General features: G+C 45.5%; 1 protein-coding gene across 7 annotated transcripts in view; it reads left to right on the forward strand.

Annotated features, from left to right (window-relative positions):
- The window catches only part of MTCL1 (microtubule crosslinking factor 1), a 157065-nt gene extending 139846 nt beyond the window's left edge, over window positions 1–17219 (forward strand). For all 7 annotated transcript variants that reach the window (XM_064294708.1, XM_064294707.1, XM_064294712.1 and 4 more), the window contains 3 exons: window positions 1943–1974; window positions 5721–7290; window positions 16048–17219. In XM_064294708.1, the coding sequence (XP_064150778.1) occupies window positions 1943–1974; window positions 5721–7290; window positions 16048–16242 (1797 nt within the window). In that variant the 3' untranslated portion in view covers window positions 16243–17219. The remainder of the gene's footprint in view (window positions 1–1942; window positions 1975–5720; window positions 7291–16047) is intronic.
- Window positions 17220–20827: the final 3608 nt, after the last annotated feature.

Below are 20827 nucleotides of genomic sequence, written 5' to 3' on the forward strand. Positions count from 1 at the left end.
TGGTGTGCCCCTTACTGCTTACTGTGCCCAGGAATAAATTTCAGTTACCCTCAAAGGCTTTCCAGGGCCCTTGTTGCTTCTTCAAGAACATGTCAGCACAAGAGTAGTTTCTCAGTAGACAGCCTGTGTTGAAATTGCTCTCTGCCAGTTCAGCTGTCACCCTTTTTTTTTTCTTTTTGTAGAAAAAATATAAAAACATTTATCAATTTGGTAATCTTTACATGTATAACTCAGTGACGTTGATTACATTTATCATGTTGTACAACCATCACTGCTGTCCCTTTCCCAGTTATTTTACCACCATTAACAGAAACCCTGCACCGCCGAAGAGCTGACTCTCCTGTCCCCCATCCGTCCCGCCCTGGCAGCCATTAATAAGCGTTGGTCCCTGTGCATTTGCGTTTCCATAGTGAGATCACGCAGTATTTGTCCTTTCGTGACTGACTTATTCACTCACTATAATGTTTTCAGGGTTCATCCATGTTGTAGCATGTATCAGGACTTCATTTCTATTTATGGTTATGTAATAATCCTTTATATGTGCGTACCACATTTAATTTATCCATTTACCTGTTGATTGACATTTAGATTGTTTCCACCTTTTGGCTATTGTGAATAGTGCTGCAGTGAACATTGTACAGGTTTTTTTTGCATTTCTGCTTTCACTTCTTTTGGGTAGATACTCAGGATTAGAATTACTGCCTCATACAGTAATTCTATGTTCAGCTCTTTGAGGAGCTGCTAAACTGTTTTCCACAGTGGCTAGACCATATTGCATTCCCATCAGCAATAGATGAAGGTTCCAATTCACCCATATGCTCGCCAACATCTGTTATTTTTCACTTTTTGTTGTTTTTTAACCATAGCCATTCTAGAAGGGGTGAGAGGGCATTTCATTGTGGTTTTGATTTGCCTCTCCCTAGTGGATAATAACAAGGAACATCTTTTCATGTGCATATTGGCCATTCGTATATTGTCTTCGGTGAAATGTCTGTTCAAGGCTTTTGCCAATTTTTCCATTAGATTTTGTCTTTTTGTTGTTAAAGTTATAGCAGTTCTTCATATATTCTGGATATTAAACTGTTATCAGATCGGTGGTTCCCAAAAGTTTTCTCCCAATCTGTAGGTTGTCTTTTCACTTTGTTGATAAAGCCCTTTGATGAACAAGAGTTTTTCATCTTGTTGAGGTCTCCTTTATTTATTTTGTCTTTTGCTGCTTGCTTGTGCTTTTGTTGTCATATCTGATTGTTAGAAACTAGGCCTTATAGCAATACTGTTCTGTTTCTTCTAAGCGGTTTATGGTTTTAGTTCTCACATTTAGCTCCTTGATCTATTTGGAATTGGTTTTTATATGTGATATGAGGTATAGATCCTGCTTCATTCTGTTGCACGTGAACCAGCTATCACTCCTCTTCTTAAGGGATAGTCATTGAAACTTCACCTTTGTGCCTATATGGAAATGTTTCTCAAGTCTAAGGGTATCACATCAATTTCTATAGCAAGGTTTGAGCCAAGGCACACCCACCTTCCATCTTCCCTCTTTCCACCCCTTCCTGACAGACACACCCACACTTGTACTCACACAAGTAGTTAGAAAAGCTGGCTTTGGAATTCATATAGTAGCTAGATCCTTTGAAGAAGCACAGAAGAGCAAACTTCCTCCATGACAAAGTTTATAGCCAGTCCTTCTCATTCGAGATCCTCCCTTGACTGCTGAAGCTTCAAAAGCTACAACCCCTCATCAGGATGTGGGTTTGTGGTTTTATTATTGTACTTCAAAGAGCTTAGGACAGTAGGACTCCTGACCAAAACTTTGCCTCAATGTACATTTTAGATGGTATTTCCGTAGAACAGAGCAAAACGAGTCATCTTAATACATTCAAGGCTCCAGGAAAACCAAAATGAACTGATTCAGACGAACTTGCTTTTTTCTCCTTTATAGGAAGAAGAAAATCACAAGGGAAACCTTCAAAGGTAAGTAAGACTGATGAAAACAATAGACTACTGAAGTCAAAATCTCTTGGTTTTGAAATTCCGACTTGTTGATACAGTCTATTGTAACACTCTCTTCAAAATGACTTAAAATCAGACTTGCGAATGAGTAGTTGGTTTATTTTTATTAATTTTACAAATATTATTAGTTACCAAAGGCGAGATGTGCCATGTTTGTGAGGTGTCTTAGTTGTGTGATGAGGACCTTACAGGGTTAGTTGTGTGTATATACAAAGGAGTGATTTGTGTTACATGTTTTTTAACAGTCCATAGAAACCTCTCTCTTCCAGTGTAAAGTTGGAAAAACTCCCTCCTGATATGCTGTGAGACACTTTATAAACAGTGTATTTAAAAGCTCTACAAGAAGATTTATTAAAATATTTCCAGGCAGTAATCGTTGAGGAAAATATAAAGTAGTTGATGTTAATGTTAGTTATATACCCATTTCTCCCCCTCCCAGTCTAATTTTCTCTAGTTTCGTTTTACGATGTGTATGTGCCATGTCCACTACATGAAATTTCTTCTCTGGGCAGTTTGCCGTTTTCAGGTCTCCTCATCCATGGTTTTCTTATGAATGTGCCGTCCCCATGAACTACTGTCTTGTTCCCATTTTGCACTTCACCAAATGCCTCCAACACCTGCATTGCCAGGCCACACTTACACCCTTCAAGCTTTTGTTTTCTCTGGTCATTGTCAGGCAGTACAGGGCAGTCCTTATGCGCCCAGGCTCTAGAGCCGAACCTCCTGGGTCAAACCCGTTCTCCTCGTGCTAGCCCTGTGACCTTGGATAAGTTACTGAACTGCTTCATGTCTCAGTTGCCACATCTATAAACAGGAGGTACTTAGATTTTTTGGTAACTTAAAATGTGTTAAGACATATAAAACAATTAAAGCAGTACCTAATACAGAATAAACATTAAATGAAGTTTAGCTGCTAGTACAGCCCGCCCCACCCCCACTTCTTCTTCTTTTCATAGCAGTATCCACATCAATGTCTCGAGTGAGGATATATTTTATTAAAAATACATATACACGCAAACAGTTGCTGTCAAGTCAGTTCCGACTCATGGTGACCCTATGTGTCAAAGTAGAACAGTGCTCCATAGGGTTTTCAGTGGCTGCTTTTTCAGAAGTAAATCACCAAGCCTTTCTTCCAAGATGCCTTTGGGTGGACCCAAACTTCCAACCTTTCGTTAGCAGCCTAGTGCATTAACCATTTGCCACCACCCAGAAACTCCAGGGGCTTATAGCAACCCCCTTTTACCACCCAAGACATTCCCCTTTCTGTGTTCCCTCTTCGCTGTAGCTCTTTAACTTTTTTAAATCTTAAGTGCTTCTGTTAATTGCAGAAGTAACCCATACTTCCAGAATTCAAACAGGATTGAAATGCCCAAAGCAGAAAAGTGAATGTGTCCTCCGCAGTCCCCTGTCCCACTTGCTCCTGACAGCGTGGTGTGTCCTCCATACTTTCCTCTCTGCGTCTGCAAGCGCCTGCCTGTTTGTCACATGTATCCTGTGTCTCTGCAGTTATCGTCTTGCTTTGCTTTGGCCACTGCCAAGGTGGATGCCTCTCCTTTCTCTGCCCACGTCCTTTCTGCTCCACTGTGTCCACCTGGGGCTCAGTGTCACAGAGGTGCCACTGTCGTCCCTCAGAGAGCAGACCCTCTCTGGGTAAGAGTGGAGTTTGATGAGCTAGGTCCAAAGAAATGTGGAAAGGCCCAGAGTTTCAGGGTCTGTAGAGCACTTACAGGGAGCCCTCGTGGTACAGTGGTTAAAGTACTCAACTCCTAGCCGAAAGGTCAGCGGTTTGAACCCACCCACTGCTCCAGGGGAGAAAGACGAGGCAATCTGCTTCTGCAAAAGTTTACAGCCTTGGAAACACTATGGGGCAGTTCTGCTCTGTTCTACAGGGTCACCATGAGTCATAATCGACTTAGTAGCAGTGGGTTTATTTGGGTAGAGCCTCCAGTGTTCTGGAAACTCATTATTATTATTTGGGCAATTCCTTGTCTCTTGACCAGAGGCAAGAAGAGGAAAAACATGCTAACCTGAAAGCTCAAGACCTAGTGACAAATCGATCCCTCTGTTTCTTTCCATGGCCACCTTTCTGTTATCCAAAAGGTCCTTGTACAGCTTGCAGATCATATCTAACAAACAAAAATTCCACTGATTTTGAATCTAGTGAGAAACAAGAAACTGGAATGCCTAAAACTGTCATTTTTAGCCTAATGTTTTACCCCAGGGTGGTGACCACAGGCCATGTGCCTTGCCCCCTGCACCTCACCCAAGGTGAAGGCAGTTGTCAGCAAAGCTGCCCAGAGCTGGCTGGTTCTGTGGGCCAGTCCACAGGGTACACGAATGTGCTCCCAGCAAGATCTCATTTCTAGCCTCACATTGTTCACGAGGCCGGTGTACTCAGCCTGGGACCTCTTAACAGGTATGGGACCCTGGGTATGTAAACCTCTGTTAGGATCAAGGGAATATGAATCTATCCTATGAGGAACTAGTCTAGTGACAATGAGTCTATAGACCCCTCACTCCCACGCACCCAGCAGGAGTGATTCAGACCAGAGAGGCTCTAGTGCCTGGCTCAGGAGCCACAGGCACAGCCAGCTCCCCAACTTCCTTCTGGGTCACCCTGTTTTACCCTAGGTGGATTGACATGTGGCCCGAGCACTCCAGCAGTCTCCTTCTCTCAGCTTCTCCGAGTGCCCAGCACCTCACTGTGCCTGCTGGATGCAGAGGAGGCAGTCAGGACTTTCAGGAAATTCGTGTCCAGTTGAAACACCTAGAATTAAAGTGCTCACATGGTGAGGAGTCTACATCCAAAGACAACAGGTGGCTTACCAAAATTGGCTGTCCTGTCAGCTCAGCTACCTTCACCCTTCCACGGTGTTCCTGTGTCTGAGAGAGTTTTTCTCATAGCTAGGAATAAAGGAACAAAAAGAAGCCTTGGCTATAGAGAAGGTAGCAGAGAAAGGAGAGAGCTGAGCCCCTTTGGTCAATTGGGATAGGGCCAGATGGAAATTTTTTTCAGATAAGTCTGGAAATTACTTGTCAATCTGATTGCATCTCCACTGCCCTCCTTTCTTACCCATCTTCCATTTGGTCTTTGGAGACTGTTAGTGCTTAGGCAACAGAGGATGAGGCCAGAGGATGAAAAGGCTTTAGACTGTAGTTACAGTTTTGGGTGTCTGTCAGGATTGTGAGCACCTGACTCAATGCCTGGAACTACTAGGTTGATGGTCACTGTGGCAATGGCCCTCTCCTCAGTTGATGGGGACCCGAGGCCACAGCCAAATCCCAGAGTTTCCCTCTTCTTGGGGACACCAGTAGGCTAAGCATGAAGCTTCCCCAGGGTGGATGTGGGGTTGGTGTATGACTGTGTTCAGCCATTCAGCTCTACCCATCCACGTGCTTCCTCGATATCTAAGAGTTGATTATATTAAATTCTGACCAACACATGGCTCCAGGAATAATTTCAGGGCCACAAAAATTCTGTGCAACATCTGTATGTCAGCTCATGAGCGGAGAGCATCAGGCAGTTGGAGACTGTTCTCAGATGCCAGTGAATGGTGCGGGTAGACTGACTCTCCAGCACACTGCTCTGCGAGGGTGCACTGCATGTGTTGAGGACGACAGCTGTGTGGTCTTCCTGTGGGGATGGGTGGGAGGTGGGAGTGGCAGGAAGCTACAGACTGCCCACACTGCCTCTCCCCTTTCCACAGGGCAGTGTCGGTGACCTCCATGTCTGAGTTCCAGCGCCTGATGGACCTCTCTCCCTTCTTGCCTGACCAGGGCCTGCCTTCCGCAGGTAGCAAGGAGGACACCACCCCTCCCCTCTCTCCCGACGACCTCAAATACATTGAGGAGTTCAACAACAAGGCCTGGGACTACAGCCCACCCAGGGACTGTGGTGGGGTGGGGCCGGGGAGGCCCCCAGACTCCTGGACAGACAGGACCGAGGTGGGGCTGGCCGGGGCTGATGCTGCAGCGGACCCATTCCCAGACTCCTCATGGTATCTCACTACGAGTATCACCATGACCACGGACACTATGACCCACCCCGAGCACTGCCAGAAGCAGCCGCTGCGCAGCCATGTGGCTGCGGACAGGTCCGGTGTGCGCGTGCTCCACAGCCCGCCTGCTGTGCGCAGGTTCGATGGTGTGCTTTCGGCCATGGGCAGCGAGGAGCAGAGCCCAGGGGAGCCTGAGTTGCCGTTCTCCACAGGCAGAGCCAGAGGGGGTGTAGGGGAAGCCAAGGGGACCCCGGCAGAGCATGTGTTTGGGAGGTGGCCTTGTGACCTCCCCAGACATCCCCGGGACTATGGGGATGGTGGGCTGCACTCACTTGAGGGCACCCTCTGCACCTCCCTGGGGTTTGCCTCCCCACTGCACAGCCTGGAGATGTCCAAGAACATGAGCGATGACATGAAGGAGGTGGCCTTCTCCGCCAGGAGTGCCGTCTGCCCTGTGGAGCCTCAGGTCAAGGACACGGCCTGCCAGACCAACGGGTCCCGGACAACGGGGACACAGACTGTCCAGACCCTCAGTGTTGGCCTGCAAACCGAAGCCTTGCGTGGGGGTGTCACCAGCAGTCCCCACAAGTGTCTCACGCCCAAGGCCGGGGGTGGCTCCACACCTGTGTCCTCACCTTCCCGCAGTGTGAGGAGCCGGCAGGTGGCCCCCGCCATCGAGAAGGTGCAGGCCAAGTTTGAACGCACATGCTGCTCCCCCAAGTATGGCTCCCCCAAGCTGCAGAGGAAACCTCTCCCCAAAGCTGACCAGCCAAATAACAGGACCTCGGCAGGGACACCCCAGAAGGGCTGCAGTGAGTCTGCCTGGGCACGCTCCACCACCACGAGGGAGAGTCCTGTGCACACGACCATCAATGATGGCCTCTCCAGCCTCTTCAATATCATCGACCACAGCCCCCTGGGGCAGGACCCCTTCCAGAAGGGGTTGCGGGCTGGAAACCAGTCCCGCTCGGCTGAACCCCGACCAGAGCTGGGCCTGGCCCAGGAAACCGGTACCAGCTCCCGGGGAAGGTCACCCAGCCCCCTCGGGGTTGGAGCAGAGACATTCAGGGAGGAAGGGGAAGAGGGCACGCCAGTGAGGCAGGACCTATCCGCTCCCCCTGGCCACACACTCACAGAGAACGCCACCCGCATCCTCAACAAGAAGCTGTGGGAGCATGCCTTAAAAGAGGAGAGGAGGCAGGCCGCCCACAGCCCCCCAAGTCTGAGCAGTGACAGCCACGCAGGGGAGATGGGCAAAGCCGGACCAGGGTCCATCGAGGTAATGAGTGCCGAGGGTTTCCACCCTCCCCCTGCTGACTTTTCACTTAAATGTTTGAACCTGGGGTTGTAGGAGCTCATTTGATTTCAGGAATCATAGTCCATGGCAGGTTGTGAGCTGTGAGGGGTTGGGTTTATGGGAGAACAAGCAGAAGAACACCCCTGAGCTACTTTTCAAAGAAAATGTCATTTTATTGTCCTCAGAAAATCACAGACCATATGGTTTGATTCAGGCCTGTCCTCTGGTCTAAGGGAAGGGGGTAATGTTTTATCTGGGCATTTCATTTTTGGTCATAACTTGCCCTCATTCTGTATGAATTCATGTCCTAGAAATGTGTGTGTGTGTGGTGAAAAGTATGTCAGAATTGCGCCAGGTGTCCCGGATGCCGCAAGCCTTGATAGGTGACAGAATGTGAGATGAGCTGGAGAAGGTTTGGGCAGCCTGGAAACCAGCACATCTCACCAGAAACCACAGGAAGAACAGGTGGATGCCAGCACTGGCTTCAGGACAGAATGGCAGCCTGACATGTCACAGATCACTTTGTGTCTGCAAATCCCCCTAGCAATAAATGCAGGTGAAACAAACGGACGAAATCCAAAATTCTCCCTTAATACAATGCAATTATTATTCCTCTTAGCATTATTCACAAATCAGTCAACCTCAATTTCTGTCCTGACGCATATCCACGTGTATATTTATCCCAGACCACTTTAAAAGTTCCCACTGGAATGCTGATGGCAAAAGCCAGGAGGATGTCAGCCTCACATTCACGCACTGCTGGAAGGACGCATGTCCTGTTGGTCTGTGTAGTGACTTATCCCAAGTGTGGGCTTGACTGGGAGCCTCGACTCACCAGTAGCCTGGATGAATAGACTCTGCACCAGGAAAAGAGTGAGCTCTGGAAAAGCTCTCTTCCGTGCCAGGCAGCTGCAGCAGATGGCAAGGGCAAGGTCAGGAGGAGGAATGTGCCCCTGTGCTGCCGCTGCTCCTTCCTAGCCGTGGACTACCCAGTCCCTGTCCTCCCATACCTGCTGGGCCTGCTGTCTTCCCAGGGTCAAACCTTGCAAGCCTCTCTGGGTGTTTGCATTCCCTGCCCCCACATCGGTCCATAGAGATACCCTGTCTGTCCATCTTTCTTGCCATCTTCGCTGTTGCTCTGCTGACTCATGTCTTCTTTGCCCCTTGCTTGGAGTTTTTCAATAATCTCCTGATTGCTCTTTCTTCTGTCTTTTTCATCCCATTCCAGTCTAGGACACACAATTGCCCAAGTCATCTCATTAAAATCTTGCTCTGATTATTTTTGTTGAACACTTACTTTCAGTGGCTCCCCAGATTTCATAGCATGTTATTCAGGGTTTCAGTGATGTGACCCCAATGTACCTCCCTTGTCTTACCTCCCTCCAGCTTCCTGCTTCATGAGTTCAAGGCTGTCCTGAAAGAGAATGTGTCCTTTCCTAACCCTGCCTCTGCGTGCGCAGTTCCGCTCTTCAGATTACCGCTTTACATTTTGCAATCTGCATCGGTCAGATGCTGATTACAGATCAAGCCTTCTTCCTCCTTCCCCACTTTAACACTCCCACCACTGTCTTTCCATCAAGCTCTGCTTGTATGATTCATGTAGGATTTATCAGATTTCCCTGCAAAATGCGTGTAATTCTTAGGGACATTCACTAAAGTGAATCTATACGAAACTACTTGGTTGATCTTGAAGCACTTCCTTTTCGGGGCCTTCCCTGGATCAGTGGCCGCATAGCTCAGTAGAGTGTTCTAAGGCAGTCTGCAAACGTGCTCAGAGTGAGAGCTGTGGGACACGTCCCTTCTTGCCTGCAGTTCAAAGAAGAATTGGATGATTTGGCCATTTGGGGCTTGCCTTGCCCTTACTTGCCTTTCAGCTTTTTGTATTGCTTCTTTGCAGATAATATTGGCTCAGTTCATATTTCATATACTGGCTCAATTCATATTTCTCTATGTAATTGGCTTTCTCGTTCCCATGTTATTAAAAAGAACCCTGTAGTGCCCAACTGCATTTTTAATGATCCTCAGAATTCTTAATCCCACGTGACATACCTGGCTATTTGCAATCTTTCCCCAGCACTCTGATGTCTCGGCAATACCTCTTTTCACTGACGTCACCCACAGTCAACAAGAGCTGCTCCCTTGCCTTTCTCCAGAAATTCTCATCATCCATTGACTCTAAACAAGGTCAAAACTAAAAGTGACCATGGTGAATCTATTAAATAAGTATCTCCTGGCTACTAAACAGCCCTTTAGAAAACGTCACCCTTTGTTTCTAAAGCCCCAATTCATTTTTAAGTCATAATCAAGCTTATACAGTTAAATTTGCTAAAGTACCTTTCTTACTAAAGTTAAAATACCTAAGATCTATAGCATACTCTTTTCTTGAAAAGAAGTTTGGATTTTAAAAAATTTTCTTCACAACTTCCACTCAACATAGTTAACATCTTTTTGCGTATCTCTGAGCCATCCTCTCTAAGGCCACCTTGCAGCCCAGCATTTGAATGACTGTGTGTATTTGTGGGTCCACACGGGATTATTTAAAATCCCACCCTGAGCCCCTGTAGGGAACTCAGCATTTCTAGGGTCTTGGTACACACAGTTCATCATCCTTTTAATTGCTGCCTTCTCCAAACGGGTACTTTAAGTAAGACTTGCAAGTTTGGAATCCTTGGCTCCACTCCTCACCAAACAAAGCTAACCGTACCCTATCCGTGCTTTTCAAGTGTAATATCACCACAGCTGTCTTTCTACTCCAGGGCTTAATTCTCCTGATTCTAGACACCTGTAACAACCCTCGGAATATTCTCTAGCTTCTCCAGCCCTCCAGGCAGAGCAGTACACAGAAGAAAGAATCTTCCCAAAGCATCATTAGACCGTATCTCTCTCCTGATCAGAACTGTGATTCCTGATTAACCTATAAACTCTTCCTCAAGGATCTTCCCCAATTGGACATACTTCTGCTCCTCTTACCTCTCATAGCACTTGCATTTATTTATATTTATATATACTTATTTATTGCACTTCAAAATATTTTTAAGCTACTCTCAAAAATAACATGGTTATGGTGCAGATCCAGAGAATGTTCCATAAAAAGCAAAATGTGATGTGCAGAGTTATTAAATCAATCACTTTTCATTTCTCAGGTAAATAGAGCATTCAAATAAAGAACAGTGAGGTTATCCTACAAAGTACTATACCAGAATTCTAAGTTTGTGTGAAGAAGTTTAGGATAAAGGTAATGTAAGTAGCTGAAAGATAACAGATGAGATTTTGTTATAATTATCTATCACATACCAAAAAAAAAAAAAAATACTCATTAAAAATTATTCCAGTAGTTACTTATCCAGTTGTTTAGAGTGAATAATGATTTATAATGGACAAATAATAAACAGCTAACCTCTAGATTCTCCATTTTGTAGCGTGTTAGATGCCTGTTCCTTAAAAATCTGAAGCACGTAAATGTTTAAATAGTTTGCAATATAGTCAAGAAATTCAAAGTTACATTTTGTAGTTATGACCAAGAACTTCCAATTATATCATAGTTGTGAATATTTCTTTTTTATAGGCAAAGATGTTTTTACCATAATGGGTATGTGCTAGTTATAAGAGTTTTTAAACATTTATGCCGTTACATTACTACATTTAAAAAGTGTGAATATGTGGAAATAAACCCAAAAGGCATGTGAAATGCAGGTCAGCATATCCTATTTTATTGTTATACATTTAGAAATTTATAGCTGATTCCCTGCACTTTTTAAAAATCATAATATGCATTTATCACAGTTCTGTTCTTGTAAATGTCTCTGAAATTCCAGAGGACGTGTATGCAGCGCCCGCAAATGGCTCACGTACTTCAGTGTGGATCTTACTCATCCTCCTGATTAACAAAAGCCTTTAGAACAATCTAGGATTCTTCTGAGCAGAGTTGTGTCTTGCAAAACTCCAGGAAACAAAGAGAGTACCCCTGATCTACTTTTGGGTATCTCGAGAAAGCCAAACTCCCCTCTTTCCCATCGTTATTTAGCCCCTCCCTTGCCCCCAAGTCAGAGCGTGTCTCCCACCTTTCATGGGCACACCTCCACAGTTCCTTCTCTTCATTGTCCAGGTCTTCTAAAACACACCCTGCCATCACACCTGTGGATTCGTAGGCATAGCCAGAAAACTACTGATAGTGTGCGTGTGGCCTTCGTGTTCCTAAGCTGTGGTGCTCTATGACAGCATCACTACGAGAAAAAGAAATATTGCTGGATGCGTGTTCTCAGGTGACAAATGTGTCCTCTGTGGGCTCTGTCATCCCATCCCGTGGCCCACAGATAGGTACCTCGCTACGATGGAAGGCCTGTGTGTATGGAATGCCCTGCCCTGCTAGAGCTCTACAGGAGTCTGCTGAGATTGGGGCTTTGTTCAAAAGCATTAACTTGGTTGTGTCTGTAATGTCCATTTGTATTAGAAACTAAATAGAATTAATTTTTAGGAACAACAAATGAATTTCTTTGCGTTACTACAATGGATGCTCCCTATAGTCCGTGACAGTATAAAGAGATGGTTGAATTACTGAATCGCAGCACTAGGAATGAGATGGTTCTATTGATGTAAAGCTTCAGCCCCACTTTGGTCCTCTGTAAAGCGTGTGTTCAGCTTTTCTTCTCACTTGGTGATTGGCAGGAGCACTGACCTGTCTCAGGGACTCAGACCCACAGGGAGCACTCACTGGCAGTGGTCAGCTGTCATGGGGCATTTTCCTCTCTGTTGGGATTTCACTTGTTCTAGGTGTTCCAATGGAATTAACCCTGAGTTGAATTAATGTCAAGTACTAGACCATTGAAGACTCCTTCCCGCCACTTCATAAATTATGAAATAGTTCTGGGTTTTCATTCCAGAATAACCAGAACTACCAGTGAGCTCATTCTAATTCCCCACCCCCTCTGAGCATTCTGTTATGGAATCCTTCCCTAAAGGTTATGTTGGGTATGTAGACACAGGAGTGCTGTGGGCATCCCTGTGCTAGGAATATGGACAGTAGACAAGACAAAACCCCCCCTTCTCACCTCATTCTCACCCCTAAATCTACGCAATTCCTCCTTTCCTCTTGAAGCTAGAGCAACGATTCTGCAGTGCTGAAAGAAGCAGCAGGAAGGAGTTTATGGGGGTAAAGAGAAGGTGTAATCTGAAAATGCAACACTAATCTTGCCTTCCCTGTTGGGGGAGGTTTTTAGTATGGTAGCTTGATCGTTGTGACCGAACAAACCAGGCCATGTCATGGCCTCTGTTTCAAATACAACAGTCACTTCCCTTTCTTCATTGGCCAAATGGGGTCTGAAATGTTAAATTCTAAAGAGCAACGGAAGGGCAGTTGGGGAATAGAAGGCAGTAAGAAGTGTCTGCTACAGGGATGCGTGCTGTGTCTTTGGTGATTACTACTTAGCTCTGAGTTGATGGCAGATGAGAAGCCTTTGGCTGCTCCAGAGCAGCACTGGACTCCCCATGCTGCCTTGGGGTGAATATGCCCAATTCCATGGGGCCTCAAGTTTCTCGAGAGGAGCCCTCCTCCAACACTGGGGCTGCTGACTATAAAATGTTTATTTTGTTCTCCTTATTTAAAAAATACCTTCCAACCTCCTTGCTTTTCTCTCTCTCTCTCTCTCTCTCTCTGTTCTGTCCAGAACCAAACTGTCTTACTAACTGCCCCCTGGGGACTCTAGCCTGCCTGCCTCATGCTGTAAGTGCTTTCTTCCTTGTTTCCATACTGTCTGGAGAGGCCATTTTGTGTCACTGTGGTTGGTGTCTGATGTTCATGAACGAGGCAGAGTCATCTGAGGTAGATCTCTGCTCCCACAGAGGCCAACTCCCACACTCACCAAGGGTTCTGCGTGGGTTAGCGCATTAACGGGGACAGATTAGCAAGCCTAAAAATTCCCGCTTGGCTCCACTCAAGTGTTGACTGCTCAGTGGGAGGAAAAATGTTTAGGTTACTGAAAGTTTTAGCTACTGAGTCTGCTGAGATTTTCCCCTCTCATGCTTTCAGAGGAGTGAGGAGATACTGGCTGCGCAGGGGTGAGACGTGGCTCTGGCACACGAGGCCTTGCCGTAGCCTCTGAGAACCCCAGTCTCCTGGCTGGCCCCCTCTCTCCCAGTCTTTCTGCCACGCACGTGTGCTGCCATATGCTACAGTGAGGTGTGACCTATGTAAGGAAGCTGTTGTTCCCACCAGTCATACCAGAAGCAGTAACCCACACGCACCTTATCCTTCCAAGTGGTCATCCCAGGTGACATAGTGCTCAATAAATTTTTGTTAAATAAACAAAAAAACCGTCTCTTGCCCCAAATATTTGGAGAGCTTTTCTTAGAATTGCTTTCAAGGCACGTGAAAAAATGCATACTTTGTTTCGTTTCGTTTTGTTTTTTAATTTTTATTGTGCTTTAAGTGAAAGGTTACAAACCGTCAGTCTCTGACACAAAAACATATACACCTTGCTACTTACTCCCGATTGCTCTCTTTTCTTGTCCATTTCACCAGCTTCTAACCCCCTCCACCCTCTCATCTCCCCTCCAGGCAGGAGATGCCAACATAGTCTCAAGTGTCCACCTGGTCCAAGAAGCTCACTCCTCACCAGCGTCCCTCTCCAACCCATTGTCTAGTCCAATCTACATACTTTGTTTTTGATCAAGGATATTGTTACCTACCTGCCTCGTTCATTCACCTTAACGCCAAGTGTTAAATACAAAAGTACAGTCATAGTCTGCTTTCCAAGACAAAAGATAGACCCCCATGGAAAAAATTACACAGAAGGCCATATGGGAGAGAGAAGCTATGAGCGCACACCCCAGAACTGGGGCATGCAGAGCCCACCGCAGTGCTTCTGGCGGAGGGACAGCACTGCTTATCTGTGTGTGCTGTGTGCTGCTAAAGAAGCCACTGCCTGGAGTTATGGTCCTACAGCATTGCTCTTTCCTGTAGGAATCCACAAGGAGATGCTGGTGAAAAGCCCGTTCTGGTTCAGCATCAGTCAGCGAGGTGGGAGCAGCGGCTGCAGCACTGTCGGTTGAATACACCTACAGCAACAGCCTTACCAGGCGCGCGCGCGCACACACACACACACACACACACACACACACCCCTCTTAAGATAATGGGAACAGAAACACAAAAAGACACAAAAGCACAACGGCAGAGCTTTCTCTCTTCCTGTCACCTCTTGCAGGTATCATAGCACCTATCATCTTCTGTCAGAGGGTCTCAAAACAGTAGCAGATTTCCCAAGTCCTGTGTCCCCTTTTGAGGTGAGGGAAGAATGCAGTCAGCACCAGAGTTTGCAGCTCAGCACTGACTTTGACGTGGTTTTACCTGGAGAGGTATTTTTTGTCATGGTGTCCATAAGCATAAGTGCTTTGCTGAAGCTTGTCACCTTGCTGCATAAAATGCCAACCACAAAAGAGGCCGGAAATCCTCAGAAGTAGCCTACAGTGTTAATGTGGTGCCTTTTCTGTTGACCACACAGGGAGGAAGGGGAATCAACTCATTCCATCTCTCTTCCAGAAGCCTGTGGGTCCCACACTGCCCTCAGGCCATCCCATCACTGCTGGTCTCCTCTGTGCCTCCTCCCATGTTGTACCATTGCTGTGTGACTCAGCTGTTCTGTCTCTTACCACCCCTCATGTTTCACGGCTGCACCGGCTGATCTTTCCTCATTCTGGTCTTTTCCACGCATATCATGTCTCTTCAGATTCTCCAGTGCAGAATTCACCTTCTTTGGGGAGGGTGGGTCCTTGTTCTACCCTCACTCTTCTGCCTTCCATTGCAGTGGTATTCCATCTTGGCTTCTGGTTGTTTGGGCATCATCTAGGAAGATGGGTCCACCATGTATAACTCATTGTTTTCCTCATGCCACGGCTCTTTACATTTCTGTGTGCCAGCAAGTTCCCCATTTGGGTGTCCTTGTTTCCTAACATGCAGACAAGTAGCTCAACATTCTTGAAAATCACAGTACTGTGAGCCCTAGAAGATAAGCATCATAGGTGAATTGCACCTGGCTTCCCGTGTGCTGCATAGACCAGGTCTCCGAACATGTAGGAGACTTGTAACACAAAATCACAAGTGTGCTCTGACTCTACTGTAAAAATGCTCCTCCAAGGAATAGTCATTAAAGAATGCTAGACCCAAATTAAAATTCCTGCCTGCAGCATTTTTTCCATGTTGTGGGAGTTTGTTTAACCTACTGCCAGTCAGTGTGGGGTAAACAGTAGCAGAGTTCGTTTAGGCTGAGTCTCGTTGCTAAGACAGCTGGGTGGAATCACAAGTCCTCACGGGCCCAGACAGACCCTGGCAGAGGAAGCCTGGCCTTTTAGGACTGTGTGGCAGTCACCTAATAGATCATTCCATAAAGCCAAAATAATTGGAGCAGCTGGGTTGGGATACGGTGAAGCAGTCTGTGGAAATCACAGTCGCAGTCACTCTTCCCCCAGCTTATCTATGTTGCGCCCCACTCTGAAGGAGCTCTGCATGGTAACAGACCCATGTCATAGTCTCGCCATATTTTGATCATAATTTGATATCATCCCATCGATGTAGTCACTGATCATTTTGTGTTGGCTTGTCATTTCAAGTTATTCTCCATGAGCAGAAAGTAGCGAATATTCAAAGTCGCATTTGACTTTCATCTGTTAAGAAGTGTGTTTGGGGGAATAAAGCTCTGAGAAGCTGATGGTCTGAGTAACGGTCTCTCCTTTCCCTGCTCTGAAGGAACTCCCTTGTTCGGCACTCGCCCCTTCCCTAGAGCCCTGCTTCTCCAGGCCCGAGAGACCAGCAAACCGTCGCCTTCCGTCCCGTTGGGCCCCACACTTCCCCACTGCCTCACAGCCTCAGGCCCCTGGAGACCTGCTGCCCATGGAGGACCAAGGCGACATGGAGCCACCCGTGGAGAAGCTGCACCCGTGATGCAAGTGTGCATGAATTATTGCAGAATAATTCACTGTAATTTGCATAACCACCCTATCATCCTGAACCAACCTCTGCCCGAAAGGAGAGAGCTCGTTTTCACAAGGTCAAAGAATGTTTTTAAAAAACACACAGCTGCTGAATGTTCAACCTGTGAAACTGAGATGTTTCTAGAATGAAACAGTAAATGTGCCTGTAATAACTTAATTTTTTTCGTAGCTCAGAAGACTATTTTTGTCTCCATCTTTTTTACACACAATATATTAAACAAAAAAGGTAAATAAGATATAAATTTAAAAAATAAAGGTTTTAAAAATACATTTTAAGAGATTCTGAATGCCCTCGCTCTCAATAATGACTGCTTTTTTGTTAAATTTGCACTGTTCCATTTTGGTTTGATTCATTTCCACGTTGAATTAGAGTATTTTAAGTTAATTTTATTTTGCCAGTGTTGTTATTTTTAAAGAATTTTTGAAATGCTTCCAACTGTCTGAATCAAAGAACTTTGTAGTGAAAGGCCATGAAAACAGTAGAGAAGACCAGTGTTTATAAACTGGAGGGGATACAGGTCATGTGTTGGAAAGGTACAGAGTACTCAGGGGCACACAGAGCCATTGTGCAGCCACGTCTTCTCCTCACCTTGCATGTCTTGGGTTCCTAGCACTGGGTGCATGTACATACTGCTGCTGATTGTCACCTTCACCTCAGTGTGAGTCCACATGTTTCACTGGAATACGTTGTGAATTTCCTTGTATTGTACTTTTATTGTCGGTCCTCTTGCATTGATGATACAACAGCAACAACATTTATAAATTATTGTTAAAAGTTTAACTGGTGATGTACAGTGTATATTCCATTTTCTTGTTTAAGGAAAAACCCTACCGAAAGTCATGAGGACGCCAAATTGAGACAGATGATGGTGCCTCTGAATCTGTGTGAGACCACAAGGAAGTAGAAATAAAGCCTTTACGATGGCAGTATGCTGTCTGATCTCACGTGTCACATGCCCACCATCTTTTCGTAAGGACTCAAACTGAAAGTTTTTTTGTAGCCAGGGGAACAAAGGAAAGAGGAGATATGTAGAAAAGCAATAGCTGCCACAATATTTGACTTGGAGTGTAGCCTAAGTACATGATCATCTTGCAGTTCTACTATATTCTCTAAGAGAGTCCTGGGATAAAAAAAGGCGTCATATGAAAACAGCCAAAACTGGGGCAGGCGTGTGTGAGGAAACTGGGTATGTGCCAGTCGAAATATGCTAAGTCTCTCCCTCTCCTCTCACTAGGGAAGAGGGAGTGGCTGATAACTCCAGAGGACTGGTTTCCACCTGATGTGGAGATGCTAGCATAGCCTGTAAGATGGAATTGAGTAGGCTTGTAAAGGAGTGGTGCTACAGAAGAGCAAAAGAACAACGACTTTAGGTTAAAGCTTCTGGCTTTAATGTTTCAGTAGTCCAACAATTTTCGTCTTATCTAGAGGGGCTGATGGAGTAAATTCTATTCCCTGCATTACCACAGTTCCATTTGTAAACTTAAGTAGTACACTTAACTAACCATATCTGCAAGCAAATTTATCAACAAATAAACAAATATATATTTAGCGCCTGCTGTTTCTAGCCCCATGGCAAATGATAGGTAGTACATCAGCATTCTTTCAGCCGGCAAAAACTCAACCAGCATCAAGAAGGAAAGTTGTTGGCTGTCATAACTGAAAAGCCAAGGACGGTGCAGGCAACAAGCATGGTGCATCCAGAGCCCCAAACAAAGCCATCAGGACTCTGTCTCCATCTCCTGGCTCCGCTCTCTGTATGGCTTCATTTTCAGACAGGCATCCCAAGAGTAGATAACCATGGTCACCATAACCCCCATTGCCATCGAGTTGATTCCGACTCAGCGACCCATGGTCACCAGGACCTCTGCTCCATAGGGTTTCCAAGGAGCAGCTGGTGGATTTGAACTGCTGACCTTTTTGGTTAGCAGCTGTCGCATACCATAGCTCTTAACCATTGCACCACCAGGGCTCCCCATGGTCACCAGTAGCTGCAGCAGAAATCCCAGGACCAATGATTCTCATTGTTTTGGATTAAGTCACATGTCTTGCCCTGAACCAAGCACGGTGACAGATTGGTCCAGCAAAGGCAAATCAGGGTGCTGTTAGAAGAGAGGGAAAAAGATGCCTGGAAGACAGTTAATACTGTACACTACAATGGAACATCCCAGAATTGCAAGGAGTGGTTCCTCCCATCAGGTTGTAGGAGATAAATCCCCAGGCATAAAAACAGTGAAATGCTAAAACGGTGTGGTATAAATTCTGAGTTGGACCTCAGAGGATGAACAGATTTAAATATGAAGGGAGGGAGTTGCTGTAGGGTAGGAGGAGCAGTAGGAGCAAAGGGGTGAGAAGGTCATCGCGCATAGAACAGCGCAGCAATGTGGTTTTCAGACCAGAACGGAAAATCCGTGCCGAGGTTTAGTTAGCAAACCCAGATCACACAGGCCTGTGCCTTGAAAGCTGGTTTGGAGCTGATCCAACCATCCAATTTTCTAATAGTTAGGCATATTTATTCTCAAGTCTATTTATTGTGGAACCACTCCAACGTTGGGAAAGGCAAGACAGTAAAATGAAATCATCTTATGCACTCATCCAAATGAATGCTGAGGCAGCCAAGTGGCTAATGCCTATCTCTGAAAGGAGGGCAGCTGCTCAAAGGAAACGGCCCACAGGAAGTGTCTGCTTCTGTCCCCGTGAGCCATACTAATGTGCCATTTGCTTTTATGTCCTAAAGAAAGATGCAGGAGCAGATTCTTTAAATGCAGCTAATAGCCCTCACACGCCAGGCATGCCTGCCCATTAGGCTGTGGCCAGCAGGCAGCCCCTGACATTTCTCATTCAATTGACGTCAGTTGGCAGTAGCAGCTGCGTTCCACCCTTTCCTTTGTTCTCCTTATGAGAAAGTAAAACGTTACATTAAGATTTTGAATAGTATGTGTCTGTTTTCTTCATACCTGTATATAGCACAAGTCTGATTCTTATTCAGTACATTTGTGTTTCACCTCTTTTTTTTAATTAAGCTTGCCAGAGTTATGGATGTTTAAAGCAACTGACAAGTACAATTACCATTTTCTATTTTCCAATTACTTGATTTTTTTTTTTTATTATGGTAAAGTATACATAACAAAATTTACCATTTTAACCATTTTAAAGTGTTCAATTTAGTGGCACTTAGTACTTTTTTTTTTTTTTTTTAGTACGTTTAGTACATTCACGGTGTCGTGTAGCCATCACCACTATCTAGTTAGTACCAGAACGGTTTCATCACACCAAAAGGAAACCTGAAACCCCATAAGCATTGAGCAGTGACACCCCCTTTGTTGGCAGTCACTCCCTCTACCCCTCCAACCACTCTTCTGCTTTCTGTCTCTATGGATCTGCAGATCTCAGGGTATTTTATATAATTGGGGTCATAGAATATGTCACCTTTTGTGTCTGGCTTAGCATAATGTTTTCAAGGTTCATCCATGTTGCAGCATGTGTCAGTACTTCCTACCACGTTTTGTTTGTACATTCATCTGTTGAAGGTGTGTGCCTACTTTTAAAACAAAAGAAAACACTTTGGTTATCTTACTTTAAGCAGCTTTGAGCATTTCCCAGTAGGAAGCAATTCACAATGAATAACCGGGACGGACCCTCAGCGATCAGTTTACATGACTGAGGCATTTTGCACCTTTCCCTAACTCTTAAACACAGTTGCTCCCAAGGGACAGCAGGTGATGTTGCACTTGTCGTGCTTTTCTCTGATTTGCCTTTGTCCTTTCACCATTAGTCTTTGAATGCAGCATGCATTAGAATCCAGTACAAAAAAAAAAAAAAAAAAGGCACTGAGTTGGCTACTTCAATGACTTTGAAGACATTGGGTCTTCGAGACCCTCTCGGGTTCACTAGAAGCAGTGTGGCACTGAGAGTGAAAAACCTGGATTTGAATCCTTGTTAGGACACTTAAAGTAATGCAACTTTGAGCCACCTCTTTAAGACTCCCTTGAAAAATGGCAACAATAGGGTTGTTGTAAGGATCAAGGTTTATTGTGTATCAACTGTGTGCAGGATACTGCGCTAGGAGTGGCAAACACTGGAGATGGACGAAAAAGACAAACTTTCTGCTTTCGTGGAGTTTATATTCTAGTGATGGGAACACGGAAGAAGCAGGTGTATGAGTGATAGATGATGGACTGAAAGACTTCTCTCGGGAGACGCTGTTTGATCTGAAGCCTGAACAAGAAGAGACTATGAGCCAGGCAGAGGGACTAGCTGGTGCAGAGCTCAGGTGAGGAGGGGGAGTGAGTGTGTTCTAGGAAGCAAAGAAGGACGTTGTAGCCAGAGCCTGGGGAGATAGGGAGAGAGAGGCTAGAGGGGAAGTCACAGCCATTGGGAGAGGACAAACATGGAGGATTTTTTTCTAGGTGATCCTTATTCAAGCTGTTAAAAGATATTAAGCATGGGAGTTAAGTTACCCGATTTACATTTGTAAAAGATATTCTGCTGTTGGGAGAAGGAAGGGGCATTTTGGAAGCAAGGCTTCCAGATAAAA

The sequence above is a fragment of the Loxodonta africana genome, chromosome 11 (genome assembly GCF_030014295.1).
Source record: "Loxodonta africana isolate mLoxAfr1 chromosome 11, mLoxAfr1.hap2, whole genome shotgun sequence".
Classification (NCBI taxonomy): Eukaryota; Metazoa; Chordata; class Mammalia; order Proboscidea; family Elephantidae; genus Loxodonta; species Loxodonta africana.